The 17,868-nt window shown below is 32.7% G+C and overlaps 2 protein-coding genes and 1 non-coding gene across 3 annotated transcripts in view; 2 read left to right on the top strand and 1 right to left on the bottom strand.

Moving 5' to 3' along the window:
• Nucleotides 1–17,868, top strand: part of LOC116129550 (probable disease resistance protein At4g27220) — a 35,416-nt gene that overhangs the window by 9,389 nt on the left and 8,159 nt on the right. The window lies entirely within an intron of this gene.
• Nucleotides 3,193–4,128, top strand: LOC116129616 (protein NRT1/ PTR FAMILY 5.5-like). The gene has a single exon (XM_031415340.1). It carries the CDS (start codon nucleotides 3,339–3,341, stop codon nucleotides 4,026–4,028), a length of 690 nt encoding a protein of 229 aa, XP_031271200.1. The 5' UTR covers nucleotides 3,193–3,338; the 3' UTR covers nucleotides 4,029–4,128.
• LOC116129657 lies at nucleotides 5,652–5,735 on the bottom strand. The gene has a single exon (XR_004127937.1). It is a non-coding gene; the product is annotated as a small nucleolar RNA U30 (small nucleolar RNA).

The following is a 17,868-nucleotide window of genomic DNA, read 5'->3' as shown; positions in this document are numbered from 1 at the left end:
AAAGAAAGAGAGATTAATGGAGGGATTGAAGAGTTCTGTTCAGACTGGATTTTCTTCAAACCACTAAATTAATATGTGTCAAGATGTTTTTAACTTTTGACTGGACTGATGCAAAATTTGTCTTATAAAGCTTTATACAACGCCTTGTCACGAACCTTTTACCGTTGATACACTAAAACTCTCGTTTGTATTGGCAGATTATTGATTAGACACCCACTACGTAAGGTTCTAATAGTTATTTTAGTTTTCCGTCGTGCTGTTCGGCTGTACATTGGTAGACTTGGCTGTAGTGCGTCTTATGATCACATACTTCACCAATAAAAGTGAATATGATATCAGGAAAGCTGCGGTACTAGAGAACATTCAGGATTCAGGATTGACTCTCAAAGTGTCTGGGAACTGCTGTGGTTTACATTTCAAAGTCCCGCCTCCATCATATAGCTACCGTCTTCCTTTCAAATCTTCACTTTGGTAAGTTCGTTTAGCATTCTGTTGTGGGATCCTAGGCTTAAGTACCACACTTGGTAGGTGTGATATCCCGATGTGGGATCCTAACAACTGAGCTTCACACCATTGGATTTATCCAACGCCTTGTTGATACACTAAAGCTTAATTATATTTGTAGTAGAAAGTGTATTGGCAGTTGAATGGGAGTTACCGGTGAGTTGTATCAAGTCTCGATCCCCTTGACTTGATGTGTTTGATAGCCTTTTGTTTCCTCCTTTTTGGGTTTTTGGCTGTACCAAGAAGGTGCTTATTTGGTTTTTGTTGGGTGTTTTTTTTTTTATGCTCATGGAGGATTGGGGTTTCATTGGCTTATATTTGTGCAATCTTGTTGGAGGAATTGTCCAGGAGACTGCTCTACTTGTTGGTTTTTGCAGATTCTGGGTTTTCTTCTGATCTGGTTTGGACTTCCTCTTTTGGTTGGGTGCTTGGTCCTTTGCCTTTGTTGGTTTGGTGGTTTGTTCAGTTCGGTTGGTTGCCTGTCTGGACTTTTTGGCGCTGCTGCTTTGCTCTGCTTGTTGGCTGGTCTGGTTTTTTTGTTGGTGGGGTTGCCTTTTTCTCAGCTGAAGAGTTCCTTTTTGCACAGTAGTCTCTTGGTTTCTTTGCGTTTACATAGTTTTTTCGGTTCAGGTTATGGATGCCTCCATCATGAGTCCTTTTTTTTTTTTTTTTTCTGGACTTTATGCTTATGCATTTTGGTGGATTGGATTCTTGCAGTTGTGGTGTGATGTTAGGTTTTGGCTTTTTGGTGGCTGTTTTCTTTGTACAGATTGAGCAAGTCCAGCATTTTGTTTTGCTGGTCATTTTGTATAGACCTCTTTGAGGCTTGTTAGGTGGCTCCTTTTGGATTGTAAATCCGTGCCTTTCCTCTTGTTTTGTTTTGCTAGCTTCCTTGGGCCTGTTCAAGGACCTTGACTCTGTATTTCCTTCACTTTGGTAAGTTTGTCAATTTAGCGTTTTGTTAACTACGAAAATATGGCTTAATTTCCCCTCTAATCCTTTATGATATTGCATTTTTGTATTTCATCTTCATATTGTCTAAGCGTTATCATAGTTAAGCTCCATATGTTTGACAAAATTAAAAACCACCGTTGGTATAAAGAAGCTTACACCTAATCCCTATGTTTGTTATATCTAAAAAAAAAAAAATTATTAAATGAATAATATTACAATTATAAAGACTCTATATAAAGTCTTTTCTACAAAGTGACTGTCAGATTATAATTGGATGAATTAATATAAAAGTTAACTTAATAAATTCACATTAACTTAATCATCCAGCTTGTATGAATGATTTTGTATAAAGTTTTTATAAGTGTAATATTATTTTTATTAAATTCAGAAATGACTTTTTACCCTTCAATATAAGTTTAACAACTTAAATATTACCCACAAATTCATCGAATTTATACTTATAAACTGAAAACTTTTCAAAATATTTAATAAAACTAACAAATTTCAAAAACTAACAAAAAAACCCCAAAATTCCAAATCCTAAATTCTAATTTCCCGGCAGTACTCAAGGCCAAAATGGAGTCACGGCAACTAATAAAGTAAGTGTTACTTTTAAATTCTATTATACCTATATAATTATGTTACAAGTAATATAATATTGCTTAGACTAAATCTAGTGAACCAAAATGTATTTAACCTTATAGAAACATGTCGTAAATAATAATATATTGGAAATGTCTGGCATGTCCAACGTAATATGCATGGACTAACAAAGCCAATGTCTTGTTGCAGGGATTGGGTCTCTTATATAAATCAACAGATAAGCACTCTTACCCATCTGTGATGATTGGAATATTATTATTAGCAGTGGGTAAAGCTGGAATGGAGCACTATTAGAACCATTTCTTTCTCATCAATTAAAAGTTGACGAATCGGAAACAAACTATGATGAGAGTCGAGTAAGGACTCGAAAGAGTGTGTGGAAAAGGGTGTGGAGTTGGGTGTGGGGCCTTGTTATCAAGCTTTCTTCTGCAGCAGTTAAACTGGAAAAAAAAGCATGTTGAGAGTCTAAAGAGTGTGTGGAAAAGGGTTTTGATTAGGGCGGGTTTGCTTGTTATCATGTTTTCTCCTGAAGTAGTTGCATTAGTATTGATAGTATTTCTTGAATGGAAAATGTTTTATTGATAGCAACATCGTTGATGGGAAGAGCTTGCTTCTTGTTTTGCTGCGGTATTTATCTCTACCGTCGTAGAGAATTAGCTGGTGTTGGCAGCAGTTTTAGTGTAATTTTCCGTGTCATCAAGGCCTTCGTAACTAAGAGTTTTGGATATTCTACTTCTTTCGATCATCCCATCGATAATGATGAAGATAAATTTCCATTGTCGTCGAAAATCAATTGGCTTAGGAATGTATATCTCTATTTTCTTTTCTTTTAATTTTACCACATGTGCAGTGTATATGTATTTGTAACATTGACACGAAAGAAAGAACTAGTTATATATAGAACCTAAATGGAAACCATGGAGACATTAACCCTAAACCCTCATCTCTCCTCTGTTTTACTTTTTTTCTTTTTCATTTATAATATTATTTAGTATTAAATAATAATTCCCTGAATCACAGAGGCTTTGACAAAGTTGCCATTATAGAGTCCTCCACTCAAAGTCAAGAAGAACAGAAGAACTTTGGTAGGATTTGTAGTGCGTCACAAGTCCAGTTAGTAAAGCGCTTTTTCAGTATGATTCCCATGTGGACTACCGTTCTTGTGGTTGGTTTGGTATTATCAACAGGTGAGACCTTTTTTTTTTGAGCAGGGAAACAACTTGGATTCCTTACAGTTTTCAGTCTTTCTATGTATACTTAAAAGTCTTTCACGAGGAATGGGCTCCAATATGTTAAAGTCATTAATACACTCAAAATGGATACCGAAATCTAAGAAGAAAACGGCTATACAAGCTGGAATTTGGGGTGGAATTGTTTCATCTATACTTTGCTCTTCTGTTGGATGGCAAGTTGAGCGTCGCAGGGCGACAATAATTCCAGATCATGGACACATGAGTATATTATGGCTTTTTCCTCATTTCTTTCTGTTAGGTCTCATGAAAGGGATTGTTGCAACTGGACTCGATGAATTTGCCATTGATCAGTTCCAGAATCCATGGAAGGAGTACGTATCTGAAATTAATGAGTTTGTTATTGGACTTGGAAATTTCCTTAGCATGCTTTTTATTCAAGTAATCAAAATCTTGTTTCGTGACACCTTGAACAAAAGTCGGCTGGACGTGTACTACCACCGGCTAACCATTTTTAGTTTTGTCAATATGCTTTTCTATTTTTCCGTTATATACATCTTCTACGGATCCAAACGTGGGATGATCCCGGATGCAGCCCAATTCAAACGTTTGGAAGAAGGAAGAGAGTTAATTTCATCCGCCCTTCAGCCCCCTCCTATAGGAGGTGAAAGCACAGAGAGCAACATCAATAGATGGGGACTAATAGGAGCAGTACTGTGGTTCAGACGCAGTTTACGGAGGCGGCAAGGCTATGCTGAAGTAAATGACTTTATTTGAAGCGATTGCGAAATCCCCTTGTAGTTGTGGTGGCGCGTGATATGTAATTGAAATTAATATTTTATTGTGTGTATGTCGGTGGATTGATTTGTTAAGGATTTTGCTGGTTTTACTGATTTTTATATTTAAGTTTTGAACTTTAGCTTTCGTTCATCTCTGTTCTGGTACAAGAAAATCTATGATACATTCTGTGTTGGTGTCACAAACCATTGATAAATTGACGTATGACAAAATTTGATGTGAGAAATATGGATTAAAAAAAAAAAAAAAGAGAGAGAGAAGAGAATATGAGGTCGGTATATCAAAATTAACGCTTTTATTATCCAAGAACAAGATTGAAAATAGTTGAGATTCATATGGGATAAATTCGAAAGCTGATATATTTTGTCATTAAAAGTTTTAACTTTTGATTGATTTTGTGTTTGTTCATCTAGAAAATGAAACTACATTAATCTGAATTTGTGAGCCCTAGTGTTGGAGTTATCGACTACCTCAGTATTATTGGATAACGGAGACGCATTCGAAGGTCCCGCTGTATAACCGCTATAGGATTCCTTTTAAGTTACTAATTTCTTATTGAGTTGAGCTTAGGAATATGAATCCTTGTAAAACTAGGTTTAGTCTCTTAAACCTAATATATAAACATATGTTTCTTTTGTTATGGAGAGTGATAGCAAATCATANCTTTTGATTGATTTTGTGTTTGTTCATCTAGAAAATGAAACTACATTAATCTGAATTTGTGAGCCCTAGTGTTGGAGTTATCGACTACCTCAGTATTATTGGATAACGGAGACGCATTCGAAGGTCCCGCTGTATAACCGCTATAGGATTCCTTTTAAGTTACTAATTTCTTATTGAGTTGAGCTTAGGAATATGAATCCTTGTAAAACTAGGTTTAGTCTCTTAAACCTAATATATAAACATATGTTTCTTTTGTTATGGAGAGTGATAGCAAATCATAGGACAATTCATTCTTTGTAAGCAAGAGAGGTGAGACATATTGTAATAATATTGACTCTGCTGGACATAGTCCATATTGGGTGAATCAGGGTAAATCACGAGTGTTATTTTCTTTATTTACTGTTTCATTTATTTTACTGTTATATTTTGTTCATGCTGTTTCCTCTATTTGGTTCACAAGGCTGGGTTAATCGGACGAAGGGGGCTAAAGCGATAGTCTTTAGAGAAAAACTTAACCCTTTAATCCTTCTTTTTCTCTACGCCTTTTTTCCCTTTCTTTCCATTTTTCTTTTGCTTTGTTCTTCTTCCTCTTATTCTCCCCCTTCCCTCACAATTTTCTTTCACCCTTTTCATTCTCAAATCCGCTACTGCTGCTGCAAAGGCCACTAGACGTGGCAGCCTGATATAGGGGCCTCAACAGCCCACCCCTATTCAATAGGAGCCTTTATGAATTTTTCTTCATGCTTGGTGCCCTGAAGATTCAAGACAAATCTGACCATCATGAGATTTTTTTTATTTAAAAAAAAAAAAAAAAAAAAGGAATGCTGCATCATCAAACTATACGTTCTACCATCAATTCGATAAAAAAATTGATATTTCATTTGAGTTTTAATGTTAAAAATAATGAATGAAAGAAGTTTTGGAAGAGGAAGAGAATGTGCTCTGTACAATTTAGAATGGATAGATAGACTATCTTCACGTTAATCTCATATTAACGAGATTATTTACTCCTTCATCACCGCACCTTCTCTTCTCTACCAACAGATTTTGAGGAAAAGCAGATTCATTTCACCTAATACTTACAGGCTGCCGGTTAGGGTTTGAGTGAGCTTTCGCCTTTATTTATAGGAAGAAGATAGACGTTTGTCTCTTAAATTACTTAGGTGCCCTCAGAAATATTCTAAATGGCTGTGTTGTGTTTTAGAATGAAACGCTGCGTTTTAAGGGCAAATGGTGAGCTACAGCTATATACAGTATTCTTCTTCACCTAACTCTTGTCTACCTGCTGTGTCATTGCTTATTAGGTTGAAGAAGAGATTGATAAAGGAATAAACCAAGTCCAGAGAATTTTAGACAACCAAATAGTAGACTTTTTCTCCGGTTCTCCGGTCAAATGCCTTTAACCAATGTATATTTCCTTGTTCAAAACCTCCCTTAACACAGAAGCAATCTCAGTGGAATAATGATCAAAACCTCCCTAAACACAGAAGATAAAATTGCATCTTGGTTAATATTTACAGAACACATTTGGATCAGTTGGCAGAGTTGTTGCACTAAGAGTCTCAGCAGATAGAGTTGGATTCTACTGCTGCAAGATTACGTCTTACCAAGATACTCTCGTGGATGATACTGGAACCCACTATTACAGCAACTGTTACATTGAAGGAGCCATGGATTTCATATGTGGAAATGCTGCCTCCCTCTTTGAAGTAAGTGCTCTCCTTAGGCTACTTAGATACTTCTGAGATGTCACAACTTATTACTTTCACTTTAAATTTACTGCATACACCAACAAGTTGGTTTAACTAATTTATAAAACAATATTATGTATTTTCAGAGGAGCCGTATTCATTCTCTTGTATGCAGGTTGTGAGTTGGCTTACTGTTACTCAAAAAAAGTGGTCAAAATTTAAGAAAAGAGGTGCAACGGTCCATAATTAGGCCCAAATCGATAATGGATAATTCTTTATTAATAATACATTTTGTTGTATTTTTATTATTTTTGTTAATTTTTCAGAAATACAAAAAGACCACCAACACCCTTTTGTCCATACTTACTATTAAAATTACCCCTCAACAAAATAAAAAATAAAAATATATGTCTATTTTTGTAAAAATTTATTTTAATGGGTAGCTAGGCAATAATGATCGCGGTTTATCTTTCTCTGTTCAACTTGGTGTCTCCATATTCTGCATGGAGCCCTTACCTTTGGTCTCTATTCAGATGAGAAACATCATTAAGGCAGCAACGAGGGACAAATGAGTCTTCCCTGAAAGTACAGAAGAGGATACGTGGAGCGATCAAATTCGTCAACCCACACGAGAAGAAATGGGCGACAAATTTGACCAAGCGTGTGAATGCAGTTTTTTTTAGAAGTTTTTTTGGGTAAGCCTCTCTTTCCAGCGAGAAACTCTATGTTTATGGGTAATTCACATTACACCTGTAGAATAATTAATTAACAATAAACCCCTTGAAAGCATCCCTAAAGATACTTTTATTTATTATCTATGGGTAATTACAGTATCCCCCTGCTACAGTTTTTCTATTTCTTTTTATCTATAAAAAATAAATAAAAAAACACTAAACCAATTAACCACTCAGCTAAAGATAATTATCATGTAACTATATAACAACCTAACATTAATTAGTGTAACAGAAATAAAATATGGAAAATTTAATTTATTTAATATATTGAAAATTTCTGTAAAATTATTTTATATCTAATAATATCAAATTTAATACATTCAAAATATTTGATATTTAATAATACTAAACTTAGTTTAATTAAATTTAATGATTTTAAAATTCCTGTAAAAATATTTCTTTTACAGAAATTATATATTATTATCAATATATATATGTATTTTCTTAACATAATTTTAAAAGGTATAATTTAACAGAATTTTAAATATATATTTATATAAATTTTAAATATATTTTAAAATAAAATTTAAATGTGCTTTAACATAAGGTTCAAATGTACTTTAACATAAATTATAGATATACTTTAACACAAATAATATATAACTTTTTTTATATCTTATTATGTTTTATATGTTATAAATATGTTGTTATAATAATTGACATTATATGAGTTTAGTAGAGTGTTGTAGTGCGTTTGATGATCACATACTTCTTTGATGTAAATGAATATGATGTCAAGAAATATAAATCATACTTAAATCAGTGACGTAAATCACATTTAATACTTTAACAACTTTGAATTTAATCAAGATTCCCACCAAGAAAATTATATTTTGAGTATGAAAATCTGTCTAATAAGAGTATATTGTGGGTGTATTTCGAATTAAATGATCACTTAGGAATATATGACATAAACACTTTCTCTATCTAAAAAAATCCCACCAAGAAAATCTTCTTATAATCTTCAAATAAAGTTCCTATAGTCAATGCAAAAGTGTTTTAAAGTGGGTGCACTTGAGAGTGTCTCCTTTTATGTTGGGTTATCTTTTGAATTGCTTATGTCATTTATTATCAATGTTTTAAAATAATTAAATATATTAACCCTAAAAAAAGAACAAATCTTCATTAATTATATTTTTTTTTCTTCCAAAAAATATCTTTTAATTACTTTAAAAGCATTGTTTAAATGTTTCTTAATTATATTAATGTAATATAATGATATAATATTTTTATGTTCCTTCTAACATACAAAGTTTATTCGGTTGGCTTATCTAATTACTAAAACTATCTATTTAAAGTTTTTTTATTTTTGGTAATCAGTGTGTTCAGGCGGCCAGTTTGTGCATGTCTCAACAAATTCTCGGGGTCTATTAAACATTCTACAAGTTTAAAAGAACAGATAAGTTATAATGTATTATGGTGAGTGATCCCAATGTTTGAACCTATAAACTCAAAGAAATAAATAAACATTTTTTAGAGTCAAACCAACCACTTGCAGTTAGTTTATTTAAAGTTATAAACACTTTTGAAATTTTTTTTAAGTTGTTCGATAACATTTCAAAAAACGCTTATAGGATTTAAAATAAACTATTTTATGGTTTATGAGTGAAACTCGAATTTTGAGATTTTTCCAAAAGCTTTTCATTTTTCAACTTATTTAAAAGGTTGAAATTTCACAAATATCGTATTCTATTTTATATATTTGACTTGGCTTATTCTTGTATATTGTAACATACTTTTGATAAATTAACACTTTCTTTTATAAAAGTTATATTCTCGTAAGCTTTTCTTAGTTTTATTAGAATAAATTGTTTTAAACCAACCTTAAATACACTCATGTTATGACAGACATGAGCTTGAAGATTTGATAGAATCTTAATTATAAGTTTAGTACTGTATTCAATCAAGGTGATTTAACCTCTAATATTCATACTTTAATCCTTATAATCATTCAATGAACCAGTTTCATCACCATCAAATCAAATCTTTAATGTTTTGAGTTCACAGATGACACCCAACTTTCCAAGAAAATTACATAATTTATTGTTTACTTGTCGACTCCAAAGACGCCAAATCGGGTGTCGTTTTGGTGAAGCGCAAAACCCAAAGTTTTGTATTAAATGAGAGCACCTACATAATTGTTGTTTACTTGTTGACTCGATAGAATTACAATTTTAAAATATATTTTATTTTCAAGTTTTCACTATTCATAGTCATTAAAAAATATATTTTTATTTTCAAGTTTCTTTTGCTGCCAACTAAGTAGTCCATTATACATTTTCTTTTTAGGGTGAATCACATAAACCCACCCTAGATTTAGCGAAATACATCTGGTATATNAAACTCAAAGAAATAAATAAACATTTTTTAGAGTCAAACCAACCACTTGCAGTTAGTTTATTTAAAGTTATAAACACTTTTGAAATTTTTTTTAAGTTGTTCGATAACATTTCAAAAAACGCTTATAGGATTTAAAATAAACTATTTTATGGTTTATGAGTGAAACTCGAATTTTGAGATTTTTCCAAAAGCTTTTCATTTTTCAACTTATTTAAAAGGTTGAAATTTCACAAATATCGTATTCTATTTTATATATTTGACTTGGCTTATTCTTGTATATTGTAACATACTTTTGATAAATTAACACTTTCTTTTATAAAAGTTATATTCTCGTAAGCTTTTCTTAGTTTTATTAGAATAAATTGTTTTAAACCAACCTTAAATACACTCATGTTATGACAGACATGAGCTTGAAGATTTGATAGAATCTTAATTATAAGTTTAGTACTGTATTCAATCAAGGTGATTTAACCTCTAATATTCATACTTTAATCCTTATAATCATTCAATGAACCAGTTTCATCACCATCAAATCAAATCTTTAATGTTTTGAGTTCACAGATGACACCCAACTTTCCAAGAAAATTACATAATTTATTGTTTACTTGTCGACTCCAAAGACGCCAAATCGGGTGTCGTTTTGGTGAAGCGCAAAACCCAAAGTTTTGTATTAAATGAGAGCACCTACATAATTGTTGTTTACTTGTTGACTCGATAGAATTACAATTTTAAAATATATTTTATTTTCAAGTTTTCACTATTCATAGTCATTAAAAAATATATTTTTATTTTCAAGTTTCTTTTGCTGCCAACTAAGTAGTCCATTATACATTTTCTTTTTAGGGTGAATCACATAAACCCACCCTAGATTTAGCGAAATACATCTGGTATATCGAGTTTCAAAAACTATCAACTTTCCACCCTTTAGCAGTCTCCGTCGAGGTGAATTCTTTGTGAACAACTTTGAAATTACTCTTTAATCCTCAAATTAATAAATGTAATAAATAACTATGTACATTTGGATTTTTCTCATCAATACCCTCTTCTTCACCTCTTACATTTAAACAACACATTACACAAAATCAAAACTTCACATCATCAACCACCCCTAAACATATCAAAATCGGCTAATCAAATATTTACGTAATCAACCATCTTCAAACACATCAAAATCAAAACTTCATGTTATTTAATAAGTACACGTGGGCACTCTCTCCTTCCAAGCCGAATTTTAAGGATGATATCTACCCATTTGTGGCTGTTACACCTTAGCATCGGCATCGCTTGCTTCACTGGTGTCAATGCATACTTGGAATTCTTTCTCTCTCATGTTAATTAAATTAAAAACTAAAACAACTACAGCTCTAGATGTTGCATCCGATCAAACGGTGGCGAGGGGTTCACTAAAAGAAGCTTCACTTCTCCCTCAATCCAACGAGTACACTCTCGTTTTGTTGCACTTGAACTGTATGCAACACTACAATGGCTATGATTTGGTCTTGAGGATAGCGAGGTCTGCCATGGCGAGCCTCGTCGTCTGTTCTGAAGGCCACAACCTAGCCTTGAGCAAGCAACATGCCCATGATTTGGCCATGCTAATGTCGTGATAGTCAATTTGGCCATTTTTAAACAATTTTTTTTTCTTAATTTGATAGATTAGGTTAAACTTTTTAAAGGTTATATATATTGAACATAAAGACATAAATCCCTTTGACCGTTAAGTTTAATGTTTAAAATTGGAGAATAGGTGGGATGTTGATGGTTTTTTAAATCAAGGGTACCCATGGGAGTTCTGCCAAACCTAGAGTGGGTAAAGTTATTTGATCTCCTCTTTTTTTTTAAATTAAATTTGAGTTTTTTTAATCATGCTTTTTTTCTACTAGCGCTTCTTTGGTTTAATAGCAAATACCCCTGTAACCCACAAAACTTGGTAACCCCCAAAACATAAAAACTATAGTAATTGAAATTAGAAATTTATGGACCAAAATACCCTTATAAATTAAAATGTAAACGTCTATCTTGTCCTTACATATGGCTATTAATGGACGCTTTTATATTAAAAAAGTGAAGCGGAAGTTACATAAGTATCCTTATAAAGTCGCTATTAATTTGATTCGAATGAGGAAATTGTCCCCTACAAGTAGCCATTAGCCAATTAAATGATAATTTTTTGCGGTCGAGGGTCTGTAACAAGATAATCCTAAGAACAATGAAATTAACTTCCAAGAACACAGAGAAAGCAAGAACGCAGCTAAAGTTTTGAGGAATTTTTTTTTTATTCATCAATCAAACTCCTTTTATGGTTACAATCGGCAACCCATGTGATTGTTTATCTCAACCGTTTATTTTTATAAGAACAAACACACCAAGAAGAGATGCTGATCGTAGGATCTTTACTATTTACTTTCTCAGAACTTAGCAGCAAAGTTTGACTGTGAGCTGGAACTTTTCAGCAGCAAGGTTTGACTATTTTCCGTTGGCATTGAATTTGGGTGCAGCTTGGTAGCAATATGTTATGCAATGGAAATGGAAGCAATGAATGTGGATAGAGACGAAACCAACTAAAACATTTTTAGTTTTTCTCTTTGGATAAAAATAATATTTAGGTACAACAATATTTTTGGAAAAAAAGAAGAAAAAGTCAATTGAAGAACTTCGAAGTTCGAAGCTTTTCCACCAAGAGTAAAGAAAATGATGAAGGCATTGGCGGATACAGCTGATTCTCATTATCACAATTATGGACTGGCTCTCTGCCAAAACCACTGTTAAAACCAACCTAGCTGTAATAATTAATGTTTGAAATCGTGACAATACATGAATGAAATTATTGCCCAGCATGAGCTGTCAAGATGGAGATATATGTATCTGTAAACACTTCAATGTATTAATAGAAAGTTTTGGCACATGATACTGCCTTGTTGCTTTTAATGTTTTGTCTCTTCAGCTGACTTAAGAAGACTTGGGGCTTTGATATTTACAAAAACTTTCTTCTTCTTCCCCCCAAAAAAAAATAAAAAATTAAAAAAAGGCTCAATTAATCTTTCTTCTTCTTTGCTTTACTCTTTATTTTAGAGCCTATTTCATTGAATGCAAATACCTAATAATAAATAAGGTAGTGAGATAGTGATTTGGATGTTTAAAGTGATTCTTATATCCACTATTTCTTTTATATAAATGCATTACAAAAGGTCGCATATAGTGAACAGCGAACATAGGCATAATGATTGTATATTCAAAGAGAATGCTAAGTCAGTCTCTTTTTATTAGGTTATCTTTGCTATTGATTGTTATGAAAATTAGAGATCTTGAATTTGAGAGGGGGAGTCCTCTATTTATAACTGTTGAATTCAAGATAATGGTTACAAGTCTGCAAGTGGGTAGGTGTCATGCAAGTCGTTTCTTACGTCTTATTGGTTGATAACTTATGAAATATCCTTAAATTATACAGGGCTTAGACAGGTGTGCGGTCCCTATTCACTCATAGACAAAAATCTGAATCTACTGGTTGATGATAGCCATATCATCTTTGTTTTAGGGTGATGTGGCAGCTCCTAGACGATGCAAAATCTTTATGAACTCTTATTGGTTCCTGCTGATGTAAGCTCACGTCATCCTTGATTTTTTAAGCATAATAAAAAGTATTTTCATTCTAGAAATTTTATAAATTTGACTTGATTTATTATTATGTATTAAAACATATAAGCTATATTTGAATTAACCTTACCAAATTGAAACTTAATATTTAGATAGTAATAAGGTTAGAAAAATAGGGGATTGAATTTTCTAATATCTTTTATTAAATGTTTTCTTCCAAGATATAATGTTACATCTAATTATGAGACCAACCATCTCGCTAAAAATATAGTATATAACATATGTTTGTCCTATATCTCTAAGAGGGGTTAAGAGATGTGGATAGGCATATAGTCTTAAGTGTGATTCTTTATTTGTGTATTTACGATTTAAGTGGGAGACCTTAATGGTAGATTGTTGCACTAGTCTCCTCCGATGATTAATTGATGTACGCATAAACTAGTCTGAATATCTTGGTTAAAAAAAATAATAAAAAAAAGACATCCTACCAATAAATATTTTTTAATTGAAGAGTAACACTGTATTACGTGATATCGAGGCATTTTAATGCAAATGGTATATGAGTAGTACTACTGAAAAGAATTATTTAAAACAAACTGAAACCATACTACCCAACTCCGGTTGACATGTCAATGATTTGAAAAGACACGTATAATAACCACAATTCATAAACCATAAAATATATAATATGATGGTTTAATCCAAGCCACTGATTTCAACGTTACATCTACACAACGACCACTGGGTCTGGACTTTTGCTAAAATACATTGGCCCAGTGGCCCCTTACCCCCTCCTCTCTAACTTACACAACAACATTCGTCTCTCCTTGCCACGAGTGGCCCCCGCCACCAATAAACAAAAAACTCTTGTTTGCTTTCCTCTCTTCTGAAGCGTGTTATTCCACGAGTCAACGGATCCCACGTATTCGAAAAGTCAAGAAACTAACCAATCAGAGATTAGATATATTACTTAATTTTTTTTTAATTCTATTTTTCCGCATCAGTCAATCAGATATTTCATCACTATTAATTCTAGATTTCCTAAATGGACTGGTCGTTTAATTTTCAATTAGTTTCTTTCGCAGGCTAGAGGATAAGGGAAAAATATATTTTATTGCGTAGTTTTCTCCGTGATTACAAGTTACGGTACTCAATATATATTATACGAAATAATTTAATATAGGTGGTTAACGATATATATTAGAGAGTATATCCTAAATTTTTTGATACGTTAATATATATCCTATAATACGATACATATCCTTAAAAATATCGATACAAATTAATACAATTTTATTAATTTGGCCCTAATGCCCAAAAAATTTAGGGTCAGAACTGGGCCACCCAACCGATTTACTAAAATCTGTACAAATTCACCTATTTTATATTGAGAAAGTGAAGAGGAACATGTGTTGTACATTTTACATGATAGTAATAATACAAATGGAGATATAAGGTGCGTTTGGCTCCCTATTTTTATCCATATTCCCAATCCTATTCTCCAATTATTCCAGAAATATTACCCTATTTTTTTTAATTACTTTTAGACCCCATAAGGTTATTAATTTCACTAAATACCTCCTGAAAAAAAGTTTAAAAATTAAAAAAAACACCCCCATCAACCCAACTTTCAGATTCCGACAACCACCGTCGGTGATAGGCAGAATCTTTACAACGACCCAAATTCCGACCATAAATAGCCAAAGAAATGGCTGTCGTTGACCGAAAATGATGGCCACATCTTTGGCCGTCGCTGACAGCCAAAGATGGTCGTCGTTTTGGCCTTTCCGGCCTTCAACAACCATAACAGGCCGTAGATCTGGCCTTTTCCGGCCAGATCTGTGGTGGATCTGGCTGGAAAAGAGCATAATGATGCGTTACGGCACAGATCCGACCGGTCTGTGCCGTAACGAAATTTTTCGGCCAGATTCCGGCGGTGGTGGTAGGAATCTGGCACTGCAGGTGGTGGGGGTGTTTTTATCATTTTATATATTAGGGTCTTTAATTAAATTAGTAAACCTAAGGGCTTTTTCATAAATTTTTAAAATTTACCTCCTAATACTCCCCTATCCAACAACCCAATACTATCCCCCAAAATCCTATCCAAAATACTACACCAAACGCACCCATAGATATTGACATTGATCTTGGAAATGATATGAATGGTTGAGAGAAAATAATATAGATTCTTAAATTTGTGATCAATTTTGATTATATAATACCATAATTTAAAGTCAAGAATATTAAATGGTTGTTGTAAAAATATAAAATAAAACCGAGGGAGACACATCAACTAAGGGAATAAAGGTTGAGATCCAGATTAGCAAATCACACAATAAACGTTACATTAAAAATAAAGAGATGAACTATTTTTTTCGTCGATCCTAATATAATAATCCGATTAAGATACAATAAAATGAGATCTTTGAATTAATTATATACTTTCTAAAATTCTATATCCATGGTTTTCCCTCCCTTAACTTAAACATAAATGCATGGAAAATTAAACGTCATTGTTTGATGAGCATATGTTGGCAATATATAAATGGGATTAATAATTATTTTATATTTAATATATAAAATATTCAATATTAAAAGTAAGTGAAAGATAAGATGAAGATATATATATGAATTTGTAAGGTTCACTGATTGTGCCTTTTGTTTTTAATATTTTATTTTTTTAGTTAACTTAGAAGACTATCAAGTCTCATTGTTCAGTGATAGTTACCAATTTTAACTGCAAAACTAAAAATCTCAAAATAATCAAAGCCTACAGTCTATTTTAATTAAGACGTTCTGATATAATTTTGACTAAAGATGAAGCCAGCTAAAACATTTTTAGTTTTTCTCTCTGGATAAAAATAATATTTAGGTACAACAATATTTCTGTAAAAAAAAAAGAAAGAAAATGTCAATCGAAGAACGTTGAGGCTTTCCAGCGAGAATTGACGGATATAGCTGTTTCTCATTATTACAATTACGTACTGGCTCTCTGCCAGAACCCCTATTAAAACCAATCTAACTGTAATAATTAATGTTGGCGATAAATGAATGAAATTATTGTTACCCAGCATATGAGCTGTCAAGATGGTGATATATATCCGTAAACAGTTTGCCCTCATCAATTTTAGCACAATGTTCATGATACTGCCTTGTTACTTTTAATGTTTTGTCTCTTCAGCTGACTTAAGAGGACTTAGGATGTACTGTATTTTTGGTAAATTTCGTTGCTGTACTGTATTTCTATAGATTTTTAGTAATTTACTGAAAGTCTGTTGACATCTTTCTTTCTTTGCTGTCTTTTTGTTGACTAACAAAAAATTTCATCGAAATGTTTTCTTCTAAGATATAATGTTATATCTAATTATGAGATCAACCACCCCGTAAAAAATATAGTATATAATACAAGTTTTGTTCTATATCTCTAAGAAGGGTTAGGGGGTGCGGATAAACGCATAGTTTTAAGTTTGATTTTTTATCTGAGTATCTGCATTTTAAGTGAGAGATCTTAGTGATGAGTTACTGCATTAGTATGCTCTAAGGATTAGTCGAGATATATATAAATTGATTCGGACACCCTGTTTCAAAAAAGAAAATAGGCATCCTACCAATAAATAATTTTTTTATTGAAGAGTAACGAGGCATTTTAATGCAAATGGTGTATGATTAGTACTACTAATTAAAGACAAAAATAATTATTTAAAACAGACTGAAACCACACTACACAACTCCAATTGATACGTCAATGGTTTGAAAAGACACTTATAATAAAGAGATATAAATCCAATTATAAAATGAAAGGTGTAAGTTCAATGGAATAATTACAAGGTCATCCCTTAGGTTTGGCATAAATAGTACTTGAGTCTAGTGAAAGTTCTTAATTATATTTTGATGTTTACAGTAGCCAATCTATGACTTCATAAATAATTCAATTTGTCTTCTAGTAAGGTACTCAATATCCATTTATTAAGTAATTTAGAGTACTAAATTGATGATTGATGCTGTGAAGTTTAGTCTTCTTTATTTTGTTTATTGAGAGAGAGCGTATTGCTAGTTTGTTACAAAAAGAAAGAGAGGTTAATGGAAGGGCAATAATGCTAGGGACACCAAAAATTTTACATCGAAAATGTGTACCGGTCTACGTGTAACACGCATCTGTTTTGTTTAACAATTTTTTTCTAGTGAACGGCCGTCCATTCAATTTGGACGGTCGTTCACTCACATAGACGTCCGTCCATATTAAATGGACGGGCGTCCATATACAAGGGACGGGCGTCCCCATTTAAAGGACGCCCGTCCATAAATAAAATATGAAAATAAAAAAAAAAAAACTTTGGGGACGGCCGTCCACGGGCGTCCATTAGGAATGGACGCTCGTCCATACTTAAAAAAAAAAAAAAAACATTTGGGCTAGCGTCCATTGGAATGGACGCCCGTCCATACTTTAAAAAAAAAAAAAAAAAATTTCGTCTTCTTCCTCATTCCCCAGCGCAATGTTCTCAGGTACCCACATAAATTGCATCAAAATTTCATACCTTAGAATTCGTCTTCTTCCTCTTCATTCCCCAGCGCCTATGTTCTCATGTACCCACATAAATTGCATCAAAATTTCATACCTTAGAAAGCACCTTTCCAAGATACTCAGAACCCATCCTTTTACTAAGATGCCGTATTCTGGGCTGTTTGCAAAGTACTCCTGCTCTCTACGTCAAGCAGTAATCTATCAACACTTTTGTTGATATCAGCTTGAAGCAATTAACTACGCCAATCCAAGATACTGTAGCTTATATGATCTTC

This window comes from Pistacia vera, unplaced genomic scaffold (assembly GCF_008641045.1).
Source record: "Pistacia vera cultivar Batoury unplaced genomic scaffold, PisVer_v2 Contig212, whole genome shotgun sequence".
Lineage (NCBI taxonomy): Eukaryota > Viridiplantae > Streptophyta > Magnoliopsida > Sapindales > Anacardiaceae > Pistacia > Pistacia vera.
The sequence above is the reverse complement of the archived record's forward strand: the minus strand, read 5'-3'. Positions and strand labels throughout refer to the sequence as shown.